A 26,005-nucleotide genomic window follows, 5' to 3' on the forward strand; every position below is an offset into this window, starting at 1 on the left:
AACCCTTTGATGCTGAGTGCCAAGCAGGGAGGCAATGGGTCCCATTTTTATAGTCTTTGGTATGACTCGGCCAGGGATCAAACTCACAACCTCCCAGTCTCAGGGCGGACACTCAAACCACAAGGCCACTGAGCTGGGTGAATGTACCTAATGACTGTAAAGCACTTTGGATAAAAGCGCTATATAAATGCAGGCCATTTACCATTTACCATTTAGGGGTAATTTTCAATCAGTCAACAGTATGCACCTTGAGAAGCATGTAAAAACTTTGACCCGTACCTGTTTTTTCCATCTCAGGAATATTGCTAAACTCAGGTCTATTGTATCCCATGCAGAGCTGGAAATGTCTGTGTCTGCATCAGTGGACCGGTTACAACTGGACCAAAACACTGCGGCTAGGTTGCTTACAAGGTCCAAAAAATATCACTCCAATCTTAGCATCCCTGCACTGGCTTCCTGTCCAGTTCAGGATCCAGTTCAAGTGTTAGTGTTTACTTACAGAGCTGTCCGTGGTCACGCCCCTGCCTACATTTACGAACTTATCCACCCTTATAGGACCAGCCGGGCCCTGAGGTCCTTCGACCAGGGTCTCCTGGTGGTGCCCCGTACCAGGTTAAAGACAAAGGGGGGTCGCCCCAAAGCTCTGGAATGAGCTCCCCCAGAACTTAAAGCCCTGCAAGCCCTGCTTCTGTGGAGAACTTCAAGGGGCAGCTGAAAACCCACCTTTTCAGACAGGCGTTTGGACTTTCGTAAACTGCTGGTTTTTTACTCTAGTTTGCTTTTAAACCACTGTGAAGCACTCTGTGCATCCGTGCTGAGAAGTGCGTTATCATCATCATCATCAGTATATAAATGGGATCTGGGGCTCTGTCTGTTTCTCTGTCTCTCTGTCCCACTGTGATGTCATAAATGACATCATCAGCGATGTCATAAATGACATCATGCGGGCAAGGCCGTGCAGCAGCCGAGCTGCAGGGCCAGCTAGGTGAGCTGCAGGACGGGTGAGCTCGCCCGCTGAATCGAGCGCGTGAGATGCCTAGTACAAATAAAGTTTTACTTACTTACTTACCCACCCGGGTGCCCTAACTTTTCAATTCTGAACAAAATCCACTTCCAGAAATTACTAATTTAAGGCTAAACAGTGAATTGAAGCCCCAAGACGTCCGACGTTGCTTAAACTGTGGGTCAGGGCCCGAGCGAAGGTCCTTGAGAAGGTCGCAGAGGGTCTGACATCACAGTGGTGCGGCGGGTGTCAATTAGCCCTGAATCCCCGGCTGAGACGCCACATGGCTCTCATCTGTGTCAGAAACCCCGGGATAAGTCCTAATCCTTTATCCCAGCAGGTGTTTGCCCTCTGCGCTAACCTGCCTCGGAGCGACTGGAGAGGCTCGCTGCAAACTGACACATCTCGCCTTTAAACCCTTGACGCTTTGACTCTTACAAAATGATTCACAGCATAACATTCAGACACATTCTAGTACTTTTTAATGATTACCAGGTAACTTTTTGACTCTTTTGACTTTAAAAAAATACTGTTTTGCAGACTGGATGCATTATATTATACTGAATGACAAGCTTTTTTATTCCTCTGTAGTTAACATTTTTGAGATTTGCCTCAGATTTCACACGAGAAACAAGCACCCACCCACCCCCACACACAATCAATGTTGATTAATGCTGTGCATTTGGTCTGGTGCATTTCCATTTCTTTATCACAAGTAGATCCAATTAATTTGCTGAGACGGTCAACAGAACTAATGGCTGTGTGACAGGATATAGTACTTCTCTCCCTGGTCTCCTTTTGCTTTGAGACGGTGAATCCAACGTCCATGACACTGACCACAACACTGCTGCCTTTCTCTGTTTATCAGTACAACGTCCATGAGCTACACTGACCACAACACTGCTGCCTTTCTGTGTTTATCAGTACAATGTCCATGAGCTACACTGACCACACCACTGCTGCCTTTCTCTATGTTTATCAGTACAACGTCCATGAGCTACACTGACCACAACACTGCTGCCTTTCTGTGTTTATCAGTACAACGTCCATGAGCTACACTGACCACAACACTGCTGCCTTTCTGTGTTTATCAGTACAACGTCCATGAGCTACACTGACCACAACACTGCTGCCTTTCTGTGTTTATCAGTACAACGTCCATGAGCTACACTGACCACAACACTGCTGCCTTTCTGTGTTTATCAGTACAACGTCCATGAGCTACACTGACCACAACACTGCTGCCTTTCTGTGTTTATCAGTACAACGTCCATGAGCTACACTGACCACAACACTGCTGCCTTTCTGTGTTTATCAGTACAACGTCCATGAGCTACACTGACCACAACACTGCTGCCTTTCTCTGTTTATCAGTACAACGTCCATGAGCTACACTGACCACAACACTGCTGCCTTTCTCTGTGTTTATCAGTACAACGTCCATGAGCTACACTGACCACAACACTGCTGCCTTTCTCTGTGTTTATCAGTACAACGTCCATGAGCTACACTGACCACAACACTGCTGCCTTTCTCTGTGTTTATCAGTGCTAGCATGTTGGACAAGATCTGCACGATGTGCACGTTCTGATCCAGAGTCCACTCATAGCCTCCGCTGGACCATAAACCCACCATAACATAACATGGAGCAGTGCTAGTAAGTAGTAGTAGTAGTGAACTACTAATGTTAGCAGTTAGCTATCTCAACAAGATGTCCTTAGTTTTGGTGATATTTTAGTCTTATAAATATTTCGGGGGTCTCCCCACTTTCCCAAATTTTGGTTTGTTGAAATGTTATTTTAATCATTTTAAATGGATCAATTATTTTGGAAATATTTAAGTATCTTCATGAATTGCTGAATTTAATATTGTGTGGTATTATGAACCAGGTAACTAATGCTGCACTGCCGGGATGCCCACTCTTTGAGGGATAAACACACCGGTGGACGTGTTTACATTTGAAGTGACTCCCAGCAGGATCAAACTTAATCTGTAATGTATTTATGTTGCTGTAAATTCAGAGCTCAGCTCAAACTGACATGAACCAGATTAGACAGCGCTATTGATTGCTCTCTTAAAACTACATTATTTTTTGCTTTGAGTCTTCCTCACTGACAACATGATTTCATCAGGTGAACTTCTCAGGGAGCCGTGCAGGAACTGATGATGGATTAGCTCGTCAGAATATCAGCAAATCTCCATCTAAAAGGGTGGATGTAATAAAACCTGTCGATGCAAGAAATTCTATCACATTATTACATTACCTGGAAATTGTTACTTAAAAAACATTATATTACTAATAACAACTCAAGTTATTACATTCTTAATTGTAGGGGTTATTACATTATTATTCAATTGTTCTATCATGATTTAAAAATACTAGAGATCTACAATCAATATTGATTAATTAATCAATTAACTAATCAATCAATATTGGTTAATTAATGTGAATAATGTGCTTGGAAAGGCGCCTTTCCACACAGAGGGCCATTCGAAATGCTGCATTCACGGTCAGGAGAGCTTGGAAAAGGCATACTCTTTGAGTGCTGCCTTCAGGGACGGCTTGGAAAGGGGATTTCCATACAGAGCGCCATTAGAAATGCTGCATTCAGGGTCTGGAGAGGGCACTTTTTACAGACGAGGAAATCCGTGGCAATCTTTTGGAGTAGCCTATAGCTTATAATCAGGAAACTCAATTCACATTCTCAGCCAGAATATGTTGGCTGGTCAAACAGTAGCGTATTAAAGTCGAGCTGAACCCAATAATTACTTATTTTCTTTTAGTTCAAATACCTGGGTATGCACTGCACCTATTTAATAATGTATGCAAAACAAATCACAACAATCTAATTTCTTTAGTTTTTCACACTTTTTCACATCAAAAGTTCATTTTTCAAGATTTCATTGATAACAGCAATTTACAGTTTGCTGACGTCACCCAGTACTAGGGGTGTCACGATATTTCGTCGCACGATATATCGCGATATCGAAACGTCACGATATGCGTATCGTCAGAAAAAAATGATATCGTAAAAAAAAAAAAAAAAATTTTTTGCTCCTGAATAATAATAGAACAAATTTAGCAGAATCAACACGCATGAGTGAGGGGGTAGACTACTACTGGCATGGCAAAACAGCTCAAGGGGTACATAAGATTACATAAGTTTAGGGACCATTGAGCATGAGTTATTTAAGAAATAGATTGTATACTTTATTTTTCTTTCACCATGCAACAAACATTTAGTTTGTGACAGTGTGACACATTCTATTGCAAGAGAAGCATTATCTTCCATGTTGTTTTATAGTTATTATAATAACAATTTCCAAAAACAGCATTTGTTTTGTATTTTGTGTATTTCAAATGAAAGACTATTTTTCCAGTATTTTCCCAGGGCTGGTAGCACTACTTTGGAATGTTGATATGCGTATGTATTTTTTTTTTTTCCATGTCCGAGTTTGTTTTTGCTTTTGTTTTTGATGTTCTGAAAAATTGAAAAATAAAATATTGGGAAAAAGAGAGAGAAATTAATACTATTGCAATGCTCTTTTCACATGCCTTAGCAAAGCGTCTTTGGACCGACTACAAGTGGTCCACAATGCTGCTGCGAGGCTGTTGACCAAGTCCACTAAGAGATGCCATATTACCCCCATTTTAGCTCACTTACATTGGCTGCCCATCAAATTTAGGATCCAGTTTAAAGTTCTTATTTTCACTTTTAGAGCCCTGCATGGTCAGGCACCTGCCTATATCAGCGATCTATTACTTCCTTACTCCACCAGCAGGTCACTTAGGTCTTCGGACCAGGGCCTACTAGCTGTTCCTCGCTCGAGGCTTAAAACTAAAGGTGACAGATCTTTCCAGTCTGTTGCTCCCAATCTGTGGAACGCCCTTCCACTATCCTTAAGATGTGCTGCCTCCATCGACATTTTTAAAAAGCAGCTAAAAACGCATCTTTTCAGTTTGGCTTTTGCTTAGCCTCTTGTTTATCACTGTGTATTACCTGTGTTGCATGTGTGTTCTGTATGTTTCATTGTTGTATGATTCATTGCTAATTCATTGTTTTAACTGTATTTGATGATGTGAACTGTGAAGCACTTTGTGACCTTGCTCTGTGAAAGGTGCTATATAAATGAATTGTACTTACTTACTTAGTAACTTGTATTTACCTTGCAGCAGCGTGTTCACCCTGTCTCTGTCTGTTGCTCCTCTCTTTCTCGGAGAATACAAAAAAGTGGGACAAACAGGCCAAAGTAGAATAGTCAAGAGAAAAAAGGGAGTTTCTTGAATATTTACGGTGGAGCCACACTAGGGCGTCATTTGACGCGTGCTGACGCTGCTGCCCATCCACTTTGTATTGAACATGCTGCTCGACGCCTCGCGAAGCATGCTGGGATACCAGACGATGCGTAGCAGGCTTGTGAAGCGACAGTGGGCAACAGAGGGGGCTGGGTGGAGTTTGACAAAGTACAAAGCTAGCCAATTGAGCTCGTCCTAGGACCTATCCTACCCTTCCTGTCCTCTTCCACTTCCTCTCTACCACCAATTTTCAAAGAAGCAAAGTAAATCTAGCAGCAGCTAGCTTGGGAGCTAGCTGCTGCTTCCGGATTTCCACGCCCACCAAGCGTCAAGCGTCCATACAGCCAAGCGTCAGCACGCGTCAAATGACGCGGAGGTGTGGCTGGGCCGTTAGGAGCACAATTTAATGCAGAAGTAATGTACAAGTGTACTGAATTTTTTTCCCAACAGTGTACATCATCAAATCAAATAAACACCGGCAACAAAACGCAATGTGTTTCAACCTCGCTGGTCTTCGTCAGGTTGTACACTGTTGCGTTTTGTTGCCCGTGTTTATTTGATTGAAGATGTACACTGTTGGTAAACCTTTTCAGTACACTTGTACATTACTTCTGCATTAAATTGTGCTCCTAAATATCCAAGAAGCTCCCTTTTTTCTCCTGCTCATGCTCCTCTCTTTCTCTCCATGTACGCTCTTCAGTTTGTATCCGTATAACATTACTCCGACTCAAATAAATACGGGTGCTCATCAAATTCAAATGCCTCGTCCATATTGTTGAAATCACCTAAAGATTCAGCAATTACTTACAAAATATTTCAGCGACGCTTTCTGTTTGGCTACTCCAAAGTGAAGCATGGCTGCTCCCGTCTTGCTTGGGACAGCTGACCTCCTGCAACAATGCAACTCTCGCAAGACTTGAGCGAGAGTTGGATCAAACGGAAGGTAAATATCTCTATAATACTGTCATAGAATAATATGATCCTGTCAGATAATGTCAGTGGCAAAAACCAGCTTGTTTAGTTCAAGAGAGGCATGCGATGCGTGCAAAGAGGCTGCCAGCTGAAGTGATCTTGGTCAATATGGCAGCAATTTAAAAAATGCTCACATGAGTTAGTTATACTTTACAGTACATGGAACAAATTATGAAAAGAGGGCCCAGGTTGAAAAATACCCAAATCCTCCTTTAAAGCCCTGTCCTGTCACATACCTACATTATATTTAGGGCATCACATTCACCGACAGAGCCAGGAGAGAGCGGAAGAGACAACCTCTTATGTGTGTCAGGCCTGTCCTCATCCTGTGTGCAGATCCATAGGAGCTCTGACCTCTGGATACATTGTGTCTGATGCAAACTATATCGGTGCCTGTTGACACTAAACTCACTGGACCTTTGTTCTGACTGTAGAGAAAGGTGATCTTTCTAGTATTAGTACAGTTCATGCTGTGATAAGCTTTCACCCACTCAGCAGGTTGTCTCTTGCTTCTCATAATGGTTAAGCATCTGCAGTTTGGAAAGAGAGAAGACACGTTTTTGATTCCTATATATGTATTTATGTTTATTTAGATGTGTATATAGGTATTTACGTTTCGTGTAGTTTTACTGTAATACAAGTCAACCTGGGGTGCAGTTATTTCTTGTCTGTAGAGTCCTGCGGTGGGTTGTACCAGCTGTGCATAAGTTGAAACGTAACCTAGTTTGAGCGTAAAGTCTCACTAAGTCCGAGTTTACACACTACTAAAAATATGTGGGTTGCACCAAGTGAAATAGTTACAACGTAGGCCTAAGTTAGAACTTAAATTTTACACCTACGTCTTACTAGGTGTAAAGTCCTCCGTAAAGTAGGTAATTGGCACAGCTGGCAATACTGGCACCATGGCGCAGCATTGTTTTGCGTCGGTAACGTGTTCTCCGTGGTAAATTACACCCGTTGATATTTATGACTTACGCTTTTGTTTTACACAAGCTGCGTCACTGCATACAAATTAAAATAACAGCAACAATTTAGCAAGGCAGGATGGTCATAAATTACGGTAGCCTACAATGCTGATAAAGAGCTCACAGATAAACGTATTATGAACCTAAATGTGTTATTGTAAGTCGCTTTGGATAAAAGCGTCTGCCAAATGACGTAATTTAATGTAATGTAAACGAAATGTTACTCAATAACCTTCTCATTTGGTTAGTGTTGATGAAATATGAAAGCACTAATTTGCGGTGGGCAACATGTCCCGACTGTTTTCACTCCACTTAATTAAACAACCGTAAATAAACACCGTTTCCACCGTGCTTTTCACTGATTTGTCACAGATACTGTACACGTCATTTTCTGCGACACTATTTTGGCTAGTGTGAGGTTTAAGGACTACTAGTTAAGATGTACCTTACGTCTCCGTGGTGTCTTTGGTGTCTTTGTTTACAAAGACACAACTTTAGTGCCAAACTAACTAGTTTGAACGTAGCAGTTAGTGTGGACTTTACACCCTAACTTAAGACAGAACTTACGTTCAGCTGGTGCAACAGGCTGCTGGTGTGTTGTCTTCCCCCCCCACCTGTTGCCCATGTTCCCTCGTTAGTCTGCCTTTTCCCCCCACCTGTTGCCTACTGTATGTGCCCTTGTTAGTCTGCCCTAATACCTGAGTTCTCCCCAGTCCCCACCAATCACTTCTCCCGATTTGCCCTCTGTGTTCCTGCCTTCCCAGCTGTCCCTCATGTTTCATCGTTACCTGTGTCTATATATTGTCTCAGTCTGTGTGTTGTCCTTGTCGAGTCATTGTCTAGACTCTATCGTCTCTGGTATGGTACGTATTGTCCACCCTGTCCTAGTGCTCTGAGTTCTTGTCTTTAGTCTAGCTGTGCGCTAGTTCCCTGTTCTTTTGTTCCTGTTATATGACCTTCAAGTAAAGACCTTTGTTGCACCTAAAACCTTGCCTGCTGCCTCTCTGTTCTGCATTTGGGTCCACACACCTGTACGTGTCTGACAGTGTGTGTGTGTGTGTGTGTTTGTGTGTGTGTGTGTGTGTGTGTGTGTGTGTGTGTGTGTGCGTGCGCGTGTGTGTGTGTCTTTGGTGGGTGGGAGGCGGCCTGATAAGCTTGTATAGATTTATTGACGACATTAAGTTGCAGTGTTGAGTAATATAGTGTGTGTCCACTTAATACAACAGCACCTGCTACCTGTCCACACACAGACACACCTGACTAAATTGTTTTGCAGTAGCATTTCACAGCAGGAAAGTTATAGTCAGACGGATGACAGATTAGCACAGACACACTGCGGTTCGTTTAGCTCATATTTATAGCAAACGACTGTTTGCCTCGGTGCTTTCTCAGCGTCTAGTGCGGCAAACCAAGCGCACCTTAGCAAGTTGGAATATGTGACTTATTGTCCCAGCAATGTGTCTTGTTTAGCTGTGACAGCTCCTGCTCTCCAGGGCGTCTCTCGCAGTGACAGGCTCCACACAATGTGCCCATAACTGTTTGATTAATCAAACAAAACCTCCACTTGTTCTTCTTTCTGTGTCTTTGGAGAAAACAGTCTTGTTTTTTTCTGTTACAGTATGTCTGTTGTTTTGCCTGTATTTTTTAGATGCGTCCAGCATAGCTCTATCAGTCACTCGGTCAGTCGCTCCACCAAAAAATGTTGGTTGGTCCACAAAATCAATGGAGTGAATGACATCACAATGGAGTGGATGATGTGACAGAAATGTGCATGTCTGGCCGCAGCTATTGCAAATTCAGGGTTGTATTTTATACATACATTATCTATTTTGGTTTAGTTTGGCTTTAACTCGTAGTTTTGCTTTTTTGTATAGTAGTAGTCTAGAACGTTCTTGTCGATTTTGGACCTTGGTTGGACTTCAACTTTTCAAGACATTCAAATATAAGAAATATATACATCACTCATTAGAAGATGTAAAAGAAAAAAAAAAAAAATCACACCAAGGTTTCTCCAGATAGATGAGACATTTGTGGACGTTTGTGAACCAAAGTGGCCATGCATATCAGGACTGACAGAGAGGACCAGTAATAATGACTGATTGTGTTCAGTTGCGAAAGTTGAGGGACATCCAACTTTGAATGCCATGATATACAGATATAACAAAAGCATATAAATATAAAGTAAGATGGGGCCCAAGATGGAACACTGTGGAACTCCACAGTAGCATTGCTGGAAGATGACCTGGCTGGAATTTCCAGTGGTTACTTAGAATGTTCTATCAGATAAGTAGGTTGAATAGCAGTCTAGATAAGAACACAAAGATGCACATGCAGTGCTTCAGATGGTCCAACAAAAAGGAGTGATCAGCCTTGACCGGTGAGAACAATACTGTTCAAACTTTGCCCAATAAACAAGCTACTACTTGCGAGTCATGTGACTTTTGTTTACAAGTCCTGGTTCACTCACTCACCAAATACAAAAATGTTGCATACCGTATTTCCTCTAATATTGCCCCAAGTCTTTATTTCTAATCCCCTCTGTTTGATAAATACTTACTTAGGCCTAGTATTCCCTGAGGAACATAGGCCATCAATGTGTTTGATAAGTAGATTAGCTCATATTTTAGTACCAAACCTCCTTGTTTTCTCATCTGCTTCTGTTGGGGTTTGCCAGGTAGCTGTTTTTTTCCCTCCCCAATGCATTATGATAATTACGCTAATTGACAAAGATGACAGGTCCCATATGGTACTTCAAATGTAGCCACTGCTACCTTGTGGCACTTGTACGTGACTTCAAACTACAGTTACATTACATAACAGGCGCCAGGGGTTTACCGGTATCCACCGTTGTTTTTTCCTTTGTCTCCCCCTGCCTGTATTTGGAGCTCGCCTTTATTTGTTTGTGTCGACCACAGCACAAACACGGCCTCGGCCATTATCGGAGACCCGGCCACTATTATAGGAAATATTTTGAGCCATGGTTTAGACCAATAAAAGCAAGGTGTCATTGCATCCTAAAACCATGTTGAAATGTATCTTTGTGTGTGTGTGTGTGTGTGTGTGTGTGTGTGTGTGTGTGTGTGTGTGTGTGCGTGTGTGTCCACAGCGGGGGCGGGGCATAAACTGGGCTGGGCCTTCGGACTGGGACTGGAGAGGCTGGCCATGGTTCTGTACAGCATCCCGGACATCCGGCTGTTCTGGAGTCAGGACAAGCGCTTCCTCAAACAGTTCAGACTGTCAGACATCCACCAAGCTGTCACCTTCCAGGTACACACACAGACATACACACACTACATGCTCTTAACACACACACACACACACATGCACACTACATGCTCTAAACTCACACACACACACACTACACCAGGGGTTCCCAACCTTTTTTGGCAGTGACATCGTCAGTGATGTCCCATAGCATGCTTCTTTCCCCCGCAGAATTCTGACTTTAATCTGATAATTCTGACTTTAATCTGAGAATTCTGACTTTAATCTGAGAATTCTGACTTTAATCTGAGAATTCAACTTTAATCTGAGAATTCTGAGAATTCTGACTTTAATCTTAAGGTCCTTACACATCAAGAGCGATGCGAATATACGGCACGAAATTGCGATGCGAGTTTTGACCCACCTGTCAATCACAGCCACAGATGTGTACACGTCGGAAGCGAATTTCTGAAAAATCGGCCGTGGTTTGAAAAAATAAAGACCGCAATAACGCTCAGCAAAACTTCGCCGTTAGTATGCACGGTTGCATTGACTGATATAGGTTCGGAAAATATTATTGACCTGCGAATTAATCGCACGAAAAAAACGCTCCCGATGTGTAAGGACCTTCTATCTGAGAATTCTGACTTTAATCTCAGAATCCTGATTTCAAGTTTTATAATCTCAAAGTAAAAATATAGCCGCAAGCGCGCGATGGGCGGGGTTCAAGCCTTGCGCAGATGACAAAGCTTCTGATTCTGACTAGGACATCCTCCTTGATATATCTGACAAGTTTCGCGATCATTGGACAAACAGGTGTGGAGTTACAGCCTTTTTTATGTTAAGCTACGCCCATTTCTGGCATTTATGGCGCCCCCTTTTGGTGGAATTGCACAAAATTTGACACGCATGGTCTGGGATGGTCTCCGAAGACCTCCTGCAAGTTTCCTGAAGATTCCTTCATTGGTAATGAAGTTATGACAATTTAGCTGATAGGCCACGCCCTCTCACAACTTTAACGATCAATATCTCCGAAACTAAAGTAGATTTCAAAAATTCAACGGTCTAGGAGGAGATGTCAAAAATGTGTATTCCAAACTTTTCCAAATATCTCCAAACTTTTCCAGACGGACATTGAGAAACTTGTAGAGCAGGTTCACCTGAACATCTGGAAAAAAAAAGTTTGAAAATCGGACCAACGGTGTGGAAGGTTATGGCCTTTAACGTAAAACCTTCAATTATAGCGCCACCTTCAGGCCGATTCGAAAAATCTTTCTTGAGCACCTACCTGCCAACAATATCTGTCATTGGGCCAAATTTCAGGTCTCTACCATTTACCAACTCACGGGAATTTGCGTCGGGGCAGATGAACAAGAAGAAGAAGAAGAAGAATAATAAACCGGCACAAAAACAATAGGGTTTCAGCCCCTTCAGGGCTTGAACCCCTAATAAAATAAATAAAAATAACTCACAATGTTGATTGAGGCTATGGTCCTTTGATGGAAGCCTTTGCAGTATATAGTGACATTATGTGACATTAGTAATGTCACATAATGCATAATGCTCACCTGCAATTACCACTCATCGCCATAGGTGTCACCCAAGAAAACAAAACTGAAATGTTAGAGATGATCACTCAGAACAAATAATAAAGAAAAAAGAAAAAGAAATCGCAAGGGACCCTAGGACCCTAGTCCTTCGGTAGTAATAAATTGTGTGTGGTGTGTAAAAAAAAAATATATATATATTTTTTTTAATTTCAGGCGACCCTATTTGAATTCCAGGCGACCCCACATAGGGGTGTGGCCCTAAGGTTGAAAACCACTGCACTACATGCTCTAAACTTACAGACACACACTACACACTCTTAACACACACACACTAGGGCTGTTGAAATGAATTTCGGTATCCGAATATTATTCGATTTGCATAAATATTAATAAACCTCAAATAATAATTTTTGGGGAAAACAAATATTATTATTATTATTATTATTTATTTATTTTATACATCGAATCTCGTCCGTCTCGCCTTGGCTAACCAGCGTGTGAATCATGTTGTCACATGTGATTAACTTTCTGTGATGTGCTTTCTGAGTCTGGAATCACAATATAATTTTGTGAGCATGCACTCACGCAGTGCTTTGCATTTTGCACTTCTGCCAGACTATCTTCCTGCACCGGGAACATTCAACTAGCCCAATACAGCCTTAGGCCGTGTATCCATCTAGCTTCTTTTTCTGACGGTTAAATGCTGGAAGTACGCTGGGGAGCGCTGATCTCAGTGCACAATATGCAAGGAAGCAGATTGAAAATAACGTTAGCTCAGTGTGGTAGCTAGCTTGATAGCTGACAGCTAACATTAGCTAACACACTACAGTGATTTAGCTCACCAGAAATATTAAGTGTCTAGCCAATCTGCTCCCACAATTGTGCCTTTCTGTCTCTGTTGTGATAGTTTCTCCATTATGATTAGTTGCCAGAAAAGCAGCACCGGACACCAGCGTCTTTCTGAAAAGTTAAAATATTTTCAGCTGGAAGCGCTGGGAGCCTGCGCACAAAAACGGCGGAGCGCTGTGAATATAGACGCTGGGCGCAGCGCACTTTCTCTAGACGTCCGTATGCGCCCGCATACGCTCTCTTCTCATTGGAAACAACTGAAAAAAGAAGCTGGATCTGAGGAAAAAAATCTAGATGGACTCACGGCCTTGTGACACAAGTGAATCGCATTGATCTTCAACAAACATAACAAGTTGCTAATCTGCGTTAAGTGCCGCTATTAATGTCATGCATAATTAATTAATCACTTCACATCAACTCACGCATCCCATTCAATATATCCAATGAAAAACTATCAGGCAGATGCAAAAGCAGTCAAATAGCTAGTCATTCTTCATACAATAGATATTTCTGATAACAAGGTACATGTGAATAATACAGGGATCATTTTCATCAAAGACAACAACACGCTAAAGGCTGTTTGATGACAGTTGACAAGTCAGCCAGGATAGAACGGAAAACTCCCGTTACAACTTTCAAAATAAAAGTACTATTGCAATGTTTTTTTGTGTGTGTGTGTGATCCGAAATACCACAAGTACCAAAGAGGAAATAAAGAAAACATTTGCATAGAAACCTGTTTTAAATTAACATAATGTTGTGCCTTCAAAAAGTAAATTTTAACACGTTCACCGCCAATGACGTGTTTTTACGTCAAACAGAATCCAACCGTTCACTGCCAATGACGTGTCGATTTTGTTTTTTTGACGGTGGGATGTGCATCTAACCCTTTTACATCTCTTATATAAGTATTGGACGTGTACAACGTGTACAACCCATTCCACCGACCCACTAAGTGGCGACAGTGCTTTCCTGACTAGAGGAAGGCAAGCAAAAAGCAGTGTGACGAAGCCATTCTCATGAAAATGGATTGGCGAAAACGCTTTCGTTTTCGCGCTGATTGCTGGCAGTGCAGGATTGCAAATTTGCATAATAGATTATGGGTGGAACACACTTTGAAACACGCAGCATAAATATGACCAGAATCGCAAAAGCTTCATCAAAGCTCTCAACCAAAACTCCAAGAAGCGAGCGAGTCCATCCAGACTTCCTCAATGAGCGGCCGCGCAGACAGGCACAGGCAGCAGCAGCAAAGCAGTGAGACTGGTGACAAGCTTGTGACACGGCCGCTGCAGCCAAGAAGAACGCCCACGGAGGGAGGAGTTGGAAGCAGAGGGGGGTTTCCTGCTGTTATGGAGGAAATTACTGTTCAAAACTATTGTTTAGATGTCTGACGTCTTACTGATGCCAAAAATGAATGGTTAAAGTGACTGTTCTATCGAATTTCACAAAAAGCCGTTTATCTCTGAATAATTTTTCTGACGCTGAAACCATGCTGTATTCAACTGCTAATGCTTACATAACTACTAACTCTACAAACTAACTCTTTTAGACAGAGAAAGCACACATTCTATTAGTTCTTTTGAGATATTGTGTGTTCACAAAATCTTAGCAGAAAAGAATCCTCGGGTCTTGAAAGATGAGCCAGAATCCTCAAAAAAACCCTCTGGCAGAACCTACCTACAGTAAAAAAAAAATGGCTGGCAGTGAATGTGTTAACTCGCAGTGACTCATGCAGTAATACATTAGCGCTTTTATTTTGAAAATAAAATCGTCTAGCTTCTGTTTAGGCTACTGGATTGAGTTGGGCTCTGTATGAAAGATTATTAGTGAAGAAAAGATCGCCTTGACACACACTCACACTTACACACACACACACACACACACACACACACACACACACACACACACACACACACACACACACACACACACTAGATGCTCTAAAAACACACACACACACACACACACACACACACACACACACACTACATGCTCTAAAAACACACACACACACACACACACACACACACACACACACTACACGCTCTAAACACACACACACACACACACACACACACACACACACTGCTCTTAACACACCCACACCCACACACACACACACACACACACGCACACACTACATGCTCTAAAAACACACACACACACACACACTACACGCGCTCTAAACTCACACACACACACACACTACACACTCTACTATACATGCCTGCCAACATTAGCATCGTCAACTTGCTTTCTTGGTGTGCAGTTCATTTCTCGTTGTTTTCTCGGCTTTCGGGTAATTGTTCCACACTTCATGTCTGCTTTTCAAACAGATGATCAGATTTGATGTGTTAAAATTCTTGCTTGTATACGTCCTGTTTTTTTTTTCTTCTGATTTCCCCCCATTTTCTCTCTAATTGTACTTGGCCAATTTTCCTCCTGCTGCCCCAGTCGCTGCTCAACCCCCTCTGCCGATCTGGGGAGACTAGCACCATGCCTCCTCCGACACATGCACAGTTGCCATTCACTTCTTTTCACCTGACAGCGGGGAGCTTCACCGGCAGGACATAGCATATGGGAGGATCACGCTATTCCCACCAGTTCCCTTCCGCCCCGACCGACCAGAGGAGGCGCTAGTGCAGCGACCAGGACACATGCCCTCACCTGCAGACACAGCTAATTGTGCCTGTATGGACGCCCACGTGGCGCGTGGCGCACATGGCGCACCTGAGACCCTCGTGTTGGTAGGCAGGGAATCTACTGCTACACTACCCGGATGCCCTTTGTATATGTCCTCTTGAAATGTCACTGGAGCATGTCTTACAAGCTTTCTCAGAGACAGTGAAATACTTACACACAGCCGACATTTAGTTTCACTTTTATTTTAAAACAAACCACACATGCACATGCTGCCTGTTGCCCTCGAACGTGATACCAGGGTCGTGTCCAGGCTGTCATGGGTGGTATTATACTAACGTTACTACCGCTGCTGTCACTGCAGCAGAAACTATTATGAAATGGAAAGCTGTGCCAAACAAACATTAATATCTCAAAAAACTATACATCACATCGCTTAAATTTTGACATGATAGAGAGCAGAAGTAGTGTTAAAGGGATATGCCACGATTTTTGGAGATTCGCCTACTTGCCATATTGCGATATTAAATGTAGAATGTGGATGCCTTTATCGTCACTGCGTGCAGTACAAACTGCGGTACAGCCCTCACTGCTAATTGCTTAGCACTACAATGGCAGTCTATGGTACTTTTGCCTACTCCCATTCAGTCGCCCTAAATACACATTCCAACAGCGACAGAAACACTCAGATGTACTGTACATGTTGTGACTCGTGTACTAACCACGCGATGAAATTACATTAGATTTATTTTGAACATGGTGAAAAAAACAAAAACAAAGATAATGAATAAATGAAATATAGGCAAGAAAATGCCAAACAAGCATAGTCAATTAGAATTCACAGCATACAATATACAGCAAATTCGCAATCAATTTACATTTGTTTATCATGCGCGAAAATAATAATAATAATAATAATAATAATAATAATCTAAAGTTAATGAAACGGTGATTTTCGAAGTAAATCCATAGCAAGAACTAACAAAGAGGGTTCCAAGAGCTTCACTCTGTGACCAAAGTTACTTCCTTGTTTGCTCGAGGAGCATGCGCTGCACTGATGACTGCACACAGCGCATGTGCCTGTTGTCCGAGTCAGACTGCAAATAACCAATAAAGCATTTAAACATTGGCCACTGCTATCGTGAAATATCACCTTATTTGCCGATAGGCCAGTGGCAGCCAGCATGGCTCTTGCGTACCACCAGGTTGAGCCTTGTGTACCACCAGTGGTACAGCTACCACAGTTTGGGAATCACTGCATCAGGTCATCTACTCTAGTTTCTGATACCAGAAGCTTCACTCTGGCTTTAGAGAAAAAAATTCTACCTTATATGTAAAGGGGAGACTTGTGGGTACCCATACAACCCATTCTCATTCAGATATTTTGAGGTGAGAGGTCAAGAGACCCCTTTGAAAATGGCCATGCCAGTTTTTCACTTGCCAAAATTTAGCCAAAATGTTGAGCATTATTTAGCCTCCTCTCTGACAAGCTAGCAGGACATAGTTGGTAACAATATGCCTTAGGTCTTCTAACACTAAGCCCGCTACAGCCATGTGATTTGTATCGGCATGAAATCGGGAGATTACGGGAGAAATTACCAATCGGGCACACACCGGGAGAAAGGGTTAAAACTAGGAAGACCCAGCGAGTGTTTGACAGGTACTGTATGTGACATGCTTTCAGTGTTCTCCCCCTAACCGCCATCTTTTTTTTATTGACTTGACGGCTGCACTGAGTGAGGACAGAGGCCGCAGTTCCCCATCCCTGCTTTACATCACCCCATCTCCTCCTCTCCTCCCTGCCTCCTCCTCCCGTCCCCTCCTCACCTCTCTCCCTCCTATCTCCTCCCCTCCCCTCCTCTCTTCCCTCCCTACTCTCTCCCCCTCTCCTCCTCTCTTCCCTCTCTCCTCTCTTTCTCTCTCCCTCCTCTCCTCTCCTCCTCCCTCCCTCCTCTCTCCCCCTCTCTGCCCCTCCTCTCCTCCCCCTCTCTCCCTCCTCTCCTCTCCTCTCTCTCCTCTCCTCCCTCCTCTCCCCTCCCCTCCTCCCTCCCTCCTCTCCTCTCCTCTCTCACCCTCTCCTCTCCTCCCTCATCCCCCCCTCTCCCCTCTCCTCTCCTCTGTAGTCCATCTATTGGTATGCAGCCTCATGTACCTGCTTATTATTCTGTTTGTTCAGTCATCCATTTGTCCCTCTGTTTGACTGAGTGGCCAACCTGAACATTTACACTGAGCAACCTCTATCTCCAAACACTTCAATCTCCCTCCTGCAAACGTGTGTGTGTGTGTGTGTGTGTGTGTGTGTGTGTGTGTCTGTGTGCGTGTGTGGGTGTGGGTGTGCGCATGTGTGCGTGCCTGTGTGTGTGTGTGTGTGTGCGTGTGCGCGTGCGTGTGTGTGTGTGTGTGTGTGTGTGTGTGTGTGTGTGTACGTACAATGGTGTAATGATTCATTAGAGTCACAAGATTGGTTTGCCTGCAGCAGTAACACTAAGGTGGACACTGTGTTCGTACTTTATTTGGTTTCAGTCTCACTGGTACCATTCAATAAGTCAACCATGGCTGTGGTGCAGTATCAGTACCAAAGACTATAGAAGAGACGAAGCTCTGGTGCTTTTTTGACAGCAGCACTGCTGCCATTTTGGCCTGAAAACGCATCTATGTGCCAGTTCGACAACAGCACAGAACCATGACAGCCAATCAGAGGTAGAGTCATTTGTCGAGTGTTGCCAAGAAATGTCATGCTCCCCATTTTGTAATGGAACAACCGCGGTTCCCCCCGGTCATAAAAATAAACATTCTGATTATGATAGCGGATGGTTGTGGGCGGGGGAAATGTTGTATCATTAATGAGGAAAATTTATATTAATTGCATTCTCTAGTCAATTAACCGATTTTAAGTTTAATTTTTCGTCAGGCACTTTATTAGCCAACTATCTTGGGACCAAGCAAGGACCAAGGATTCAGGAAATGGCAGCGGTAAATAGAGGTGCTCCGATCAGGATTCAGCCGTATACGGGTGTATTTTCTTCATCTACATCCATGGGTGGGAGGGGTGGGAGACGTCATGGAATACGTCATGTCACACATGCGCACTTCGCCTTGGGCCGCATGGTCAGGAAGTAAAACCAGGAAGAAAAACACCCCATTTAGATTCATGGCTTCATGCGCCAGTGAGCAGCCACACACACACACACACACACTAGATGCTCTAAAAACACACACACACACACACACACACACACACACACACTACATGCTCTAAAAACACACACACACACACACACACACACACACACACACACTACACGCTCTAAACACACACACACACACACACACACACACACACACACTGCTCTTAACACACCCACACCCACACACACACACACACACACACGCACACACTACATGCTCTAAAAACACACACACACACACACACTACACGCGCTCTAAACTCACACACACACACACACTACACACTCTACTATACATGCCTGCCAACATTAGCATCGTCAACTTGCTTTCTTGGTGTGCAGTTCATTTCTCGTTGTTTTCTCGGCTTTCGGGTAATTGTTCCACACTTCATGTCTGCTTTTCAAACAGATGATCAGATTTGATGTGTTAAAATTCTTGCTTGTATACGTCCTGTTTTTTTTTTCTTCTGATTTCCCCCCATTTTCTCTCTAATTGTACTTGGCCAATTTTCCTCCTGCTGCCCCAGTCGCTGCTCAACCCCCTCTGCCGATCTGGGGAGACTAGCACCATGCCTCCTCCGACACATGCACAGTTGCCATTCACTTCTTTTCACCTGACAGCGGGGAGCTTCACCGGCAGGACATAGCATATGGGAGGATCACGCTATTCCCACCAGTTCCCTTCCGCCCCGACCGACCAGAGGAGGCGCTAGTGCAGCGACCAGGACACATGCCCTCACCTGCAGACACAGCTAATTGTGCCTGTATGGACGCCCACGTGGCGCGTGGCGCACATGGCGCACCTGAGACCCTCGTGTTGGTAGGCAGGGAATCTACTGCTACACTACCCGGATGCCCTTTGTATATGTCCTCTTGAAATGTCACTGGAGCATGTCTTACAAGCTTTCTCAGAGACAGTGAAATACTTACACACAGCCGACATTTAGTTTCACTTTTATTTTAAAACAAACCACACATGCACATGCTGCCTGTTGCCCTCGAACGTGATACCAGGGTCGTGTCCAGGCTGTCATGGGTGGTATTATACTAACGTTACTACCGCTGCTGTCACTGCAGCAGAAACTATTATGAAATGGAAAGCTGTGCCAAACAAACATTAATATCTCAAAAAACTATACATCACATCGCTTAAATTTTGACATGATAGAGAGCAGAAGTAGTGTTAAAGGGATATGCCACGATTTTTGGAGATTCGCCTACTTGCCATATTGCGATATTAAATGTAGAATGTGGATGCCTTTATCGTCACTGCGTGCAGTACAAACTGCGGTACAGCCCTCACTGCTAATTGCTTAGCACTACAATGGCAGTCTATGGTACTTTTGCCTACTCCCATTCAGTCGCCCTAAATACACATTCCAACAGCGACAGAAACACTCAGATGTACTGTACATGTTGTGACTCGTGTACTAACCACGCGATGAAATTACATTAGATTTATTTTGAACATGGTGAAAAAAACAAAAACAAAGATAATGAATAAATGAAATATAGGCAAGAAAATGCCAAACAAGCATAGTCAATTAGAATTCACAGCATACAATATACAGCAAATTCGCAATCAATTTACATTTGTTTATCATGCGCGAAAATAATAATAATAATAATAATAATAATAATAATCTAAAGTTAATGAAACGGTGATTTTCGAAGTAAATCCATAGCAAGAACTAACAAAGAGGGTTCCAAGAGCTTCACTCTGTGACCAAAGTTACTTCCTTGTTTGCTCGAGGAGCATGCGCTGCACTGATGACTGCACACAGCGCATGTGCCTGTTGTCCGAGTCAGACTGCAAATAACCAATAAAGCATTTAAACATTGGCCACTGCTATCGTGAAATATCACCTTATTTGCCGATAGGCCAGTGGCAGCCAGCATGGCTCTTGCGTACCACCAGGTTGAGCCTTGTGTACCACCAGTGGTACAGCTACCACAGTTTGGGAATCACTGCATCAGGTCATCTACTCTAGTTTCTGATACCAGAAGCTTCACTCTGGCTTTAGAGAAAAAAATTCTACCTTATATGTAAAGGGGAGACTTGTGGGTACCCATACAACCCATTCTCATTCAGATATTTTGAGGTGAGAGGTCAAGAGACCCCTTTGAAAATGGCCATGCCAGTTTTTCACTTGCCAAAATTTAGCCAAAATGTTGAGCATTATTTAGCCTCCTCTCTGACAAGCTAGCAGGACATAGTTGGTAACAATATGCCTTAGGTCTTCTAACACTAAGCCCGCTACAGCCATGTGATTTGTATCGGCATGAAATCGGGAGATTACGGGAGAAATTACCAATCGGGCACACACCGGGAGAAAGGGTTAAAACTAGGAAGACCCAGCGAGTGTTTGACAGGTACTGTATGTGACATGCTTTCAGTGTTCTCCCCCTAACCGCCATCTTTTTTTTATTGACTTGACGGCTGCACTGAGTGAGGACAGAGGCCGCAGTTCCCCATCCCTGCTTTACATCACCCCATCTCCTCCTCTCCTCCCTGCCTCCTCCTCCCGTCCCCTCCTCACCTCTCTCCCTCCTATCTCCTCCCCTCCCCTCCTCTCTTCCCTCCCTACTCTCTCCCCCTCTCCTCCTCTCTTCCCTCTCTCCTCTCTTTCTCTCTCCCTCCTCTCCTCTCCTCCTCCCTCCCTCCTCTCTCCCCCTCTCTGCCCCTCCTCTCCTCCCCCTCTCTCCCTCCTCTCCTCTCCTCTCTCTCCTCTCCTCCCTCCTCTCCCCTCCCCTCCTCCCTCCCTCCTCTCCTCTCCTCTCTCACCCTCTCCTCTCCTCCCTCATCCCCCCCTCTCCCCTCTCCTCTCCTCTGTAGTCCATCTATTGGTATGCAGCCTCATGTACCTGCTTATTATTCTGTTTGTTCAGTCATCCATTTGTCCCTCTGTTTGACTGAGTGGCCAACCTGAACATTTACACTGAGCAACCTCTATCTCCAAACACTTCAATCTCCCTCCTGCAAACGTGTGTGTGTGTGTGTGTGTGTGTGTGTGTGTGTGTGTCTGTGTGCGTGTGTGGGTGTGGGTGTGCGCATGTGTGCGTGCCTGTGTGTGTGTGTGTGTGTGCGTGTGCGCGTGCGTGTGTGTGTGTGTGTGTGTGTGTGTGTGTGTGTGTGTACGTACAATGGTGTAATGATTCATTAGAGTCACAAGATTGGTTTGCCTGCAGCAGTAACACTAAGGTGGACACTGTGTTCGTACTTTATTTGGTTTCAGTCTCACTGGTACCATTCAATAAGTCAACCATGGCTGTGGTGCAGTATCAGTACCAAAGACTATAGAAGAGACGAAGCTCTGGTGCTTTTTTGACAGCAGCACTGCTGCCATTTTGGCCTGAAAACGCATCTATGTGCCAGTTCGACAACAGCACAGAACCATGACAGCCAATCAGAGGTAGAGTCATTTGTCGAGTGTTGCCAAGAAATGTCATGCTCCCCATTTTGTAATGGAACAACCGCGGTTCCCCCCGGTCATAAAAATAAACATTCTGATTATGATAGCGGATGGTTGTGGGCGGGGGAAATGTTGTATCATTAATGAGGAAAATTTATATTAATTGCATTCTCTAGTCAATTAACCGATTTTAAGTTTAATTTTTCGTCAGGCACTTTATTAGCCAACTATCTTGGGACCAAGCAAGGACCAAGGATTCAGGAAATGGCAGCGGTAAATAGAGGTGCTCCGATCAGGATTCAGCCGTATACGGGTGTATTTTCTTCATCTACATCCATGGGTGGGAGGGGTGGGAGACGTCATGGAATACGTCATGTCACACATGCGCACTTCGCCTTGGGCCGCATGGTCAGGAAGTAAAACCAGGAAGAAAAACACCCCATTTAGATTCATGGCTTCATGCGCCAGTGAGCAGCCGCCGTCCGAATGCATGGGTGGGCGTGGCTCGTCCCCTATCCAGTTCTTTTAATACATCCATGGCCGATCACCGATCGCTGGAATCAGTATCTGCTGATCCAATATAACCGATCACGGCGTCGATTGAAGCCTTCTTTTTATCATGTAGGATTATTTATTTATTTATTTATTTATTTATTTATTTATTTATTCTTACCAACATTGTATAATAAGTATTAAAGTCAAGCTGAACCCAAAAATGACTTTTGTTTTCTTTTAGTTCAAATACTTTCTTTTAGTTCAAATACCTGGGTATGCAGTGCACCTATTTAACTCATTGAGTGCCAGCCACTTTTGGAGAACGGAAGCTCCCAGTGCCAGAGTTTCAGAGCGTTTTCAGTGATTTCTCGAGGCCCACACAATATTGTGTGATATTACTATGTAAACACCGAACACGCACAAAGAACGAGGAGACTCTCTTCTATCATCTGCAAAAAAAGTTTATTGATCCCATTTTCCGTTCTTTAGTTATGAGCCGGAGAAGATAGGCTGTTTTGAGCAAAAAGACAGTTTTCAAATTATAAGCTGAGATATTCAGCCTTTTGTGAAATGCAGCATTTCAAGCACATTCACTGACGCTAGCTAATATTTTCTGATGTAGTGACGTGGTGTAGTTCTGTGGAGCCTGCGTGCCCCACCCCCCTCTCCCCGCTCAGCTGCAAACTCCTCCCCACACGCACCCAGTCTATTTTCGGAGCCTCCGTTTTTGCGCCGGGCGGCTCCCGGCCGTCTCCCAGCGCGACAAGGAAATGCCAAACGGGACTGCAGGGATAGGTTTGGGGTCCCATGGGTGGCGACCGGGTCGCCACCTATGGGTCGGTAAAATAGGTTATACACACCCAATAGCTACAATATTTGTACAGGAGATACAGAAGGCTTTGATCAACGTCCCACCGTCAAAAAGCGCAATTGACGAACATGTTCGTCCTTGACACTCTACGTTACTAAACCAATTGACGAACATGTTCGTCCATGGCACTCAATGAGTTAATAATGTATGCAAAGAAAATCACAAAAATCTAATTTCTTTAGTTTTTCACACTTTTTCACATCAAAAGTTCATTTTTCAAGATTTCATTGATAACAGTAATGTATAGTTTGCTGACGTCACCTAGTACTATCAAATTTCTACCCAATTTCAACCAATCATATCATGACATGCAGCTGTCAATCAAATCTTCATTTCAAGAATTTCACACGTGATACTTGTACCATGGAGTGACAATAAAAATCTTGAATCTTGAATCTTGAATCTTGAATCTTCAGCATCATTTTCTCTTCCAAATGAAGTAGAAAATGGCGCCTGTCATCTGGCAGAATTCCTATCCCATAAACTAACAACTAACAGGCCAATTGTTAGAAACATGAACAAAAAACAAAAACTATAATCTCTAAGAATGCAAAGAAATGTAACTGGCTCGTTAAAACGCACATTCCAGGGATATCGTATTTACAGAAATAGCATAAAAGGCGCGCGCTTGAGAGCGTGGTTGTCAGGGGTCTGCCCTCGGAGATTCCAGGCGGGCGGGCAGCACCCATGCATCGGATTGTCCGCTCGCTCCGCACGAAGCAGCTGGCTGCCTGGTACTCCGCGGATCCCACTCGCGTAGCACGACAACATGCTGAATCCCACTCGATTTGGGGGTGGAACACGCCATGATTGACCAATGCCAAAGCCAGTCGACAGAATTGTCAAATCAAATCATCGACATGATACTATGACCCGCCTCTCAACTTGTCATCTCAGACAAATTATGTTTTCAGTCTGAAACAGACTGCGACGCACGTGACGAACGGGTTCAGTTCGACTTTAAAGTTAAGAGATGACAAAGTATTATCATGAATTGACAACTGTTTATTATTGTTACTCTCTCTTAGAGACCCAACTTAAACCACATCAGTTATTGGGAGCAGCTGAGACAGAGCAGAACAAATATAGGTTTCCTGTAGAGTAAAATAAATACAATTTTATAAAATGAAAATGAAAATAAAACTACAGAGGTGGGTAATCTATGTACTGTGTTCCCCATCATCGATACAGTTGAACTGAAAATAGGTGAGTAAACTCTCTGCCTTATTTCAATATGCCCCTGAATAAAGCAAGACACTATTTGCCTGCTACACTCGCCATCAAATCACTAAATTCCCCCATGACTGGATTGTTCTAGTCGTAGTCTTCATTCTCTGACATCAGTGGAGAACTAAGGAATCTCCTGCTCCTGTTGACGTTCCGGTGACATCATTTGCCTTACATTATATGGACCAAGAATTCGAGGCATGATAGGCATCCCATCTCTTGTAGCGCATGGTATTTACCGCTAGAGGTGCATCATCTCAGCTGTCCTTCAGAAATGCAAAGTGCTGACATGTAACTGCAACAGCTGCCAAGTTTAGCCTACCTGCACTGCACCGATCCTAGGGCAGCAGAGTTTAGCCTACCTGCACTGCAGGGATCCCACGGCAACAGAGTTTTGCTTACCTGCACTGCAGGGATCCCACGGCAGCAGAGTTTAGCCTACCTGCACTGCAGGGATCCCACGGCATCAGAGTTTAGCCTACCTGCACTGCAGGGATCCCACGGCAGCAGAGTTTAGCCTACCTGCACTGCAGGGATCCCACGGCAGCAGAGTTTAGCCTACCTGCACTGCAGGGATCCCACGGCATCAGAGTTTAGCCTACCTGCACTGCAGGGTTCCCACGGCAGCAGAGTTTAGCCTACCTGCACTGCAGGGATCCCACGGCATCAGAGTTTAGCCTACCTGCACTGCAGGGATCCCACGGCAGCAGAGTTTAGCCTACCTGCACTGCAGGGATCCCACGGCAGCAGAAACAGTAAGTCCGTCTCCCCAATGTGAGACGGTTGCTGCTTGACATAATTTAAAAAGCAATATCGGTGTGAATTGTCGGGTGCGCGGTTGGGAGCAGATGTTTAAAAAGTAGATTTGTTGGGATGGATGGCGGGCGGATGGTTTATGCATACAGTACATGTGGATTAGGATGGCATAAAAGCTCATCTGTGCATCTTTACTGTAGAGGGATTTCAGGTGATGTAATGCAGCCTCTGGCTGCCATGTTGGAGTCCTCAGCTCTTTGAACAGCTGACTGTGTGTTGCGCTAAATCATCGTATGTGTGTTGTTAGCTCATGTTAGCTGTCAGCTATCAAGCTAGCTACCGCTGCTGAGCTAACATTTATTTTCAGACTGCTTTGTATATTGTGCGCTAGGGTCAGCGCTCCCCAGCATACTTCAGCATTTAAATGTCAGGAATAGACACCATATGGACACACGCCTAAAGGTCCTTACACATCAAGAGCAATGCGAATATACGGCATGAAATTGCGATGCGAGTTTTGACCCACCTGTCAATCACAGCCACAGATGTGTACACGTCGGAAGCGAATTTCTG

The 26,005-nt window shown here is 43.9% G+C and overlaps 1 protein-coding gene across 2 annotated transcripts in view; it reads left to right on the forward strand.

Moving 5' to 3' along the window:
* The window catches only part of fars2 (phenylalanyl-tRNA synthetase 2, mitochondrial), a 422,848-nt gene that overhangs the window by 250,186 nt on the left and 146,657 nt on the right, over window positions 1–26,005 (forward strand). For both annotated transcript variants that reach the window (XM_083652493.1, XM_083652494.1), the window contains one exon: window positions 10,344–10,504. In XM_083652493.1, the coding sequence (XP_083508619.1) occupies window positions 10,344–10,504 (161 nt within the window). The remainder of the gene's footprint in view (window positions 1–10,343; window positions 10,505–26,005) is intronic.

This window comes from Poromitra crassiceps, assembly GCF_964638095.1.
Source record: "Poromitra crassiceps genome assembly, chromosome: 2".
Classification (NCBI taxonomy): Eukaryota; Metazoa; Chordata; class Actinopteri; order Beryciformes; family Melamphaidae; genus Poromitra; species Poromitra crassiceps.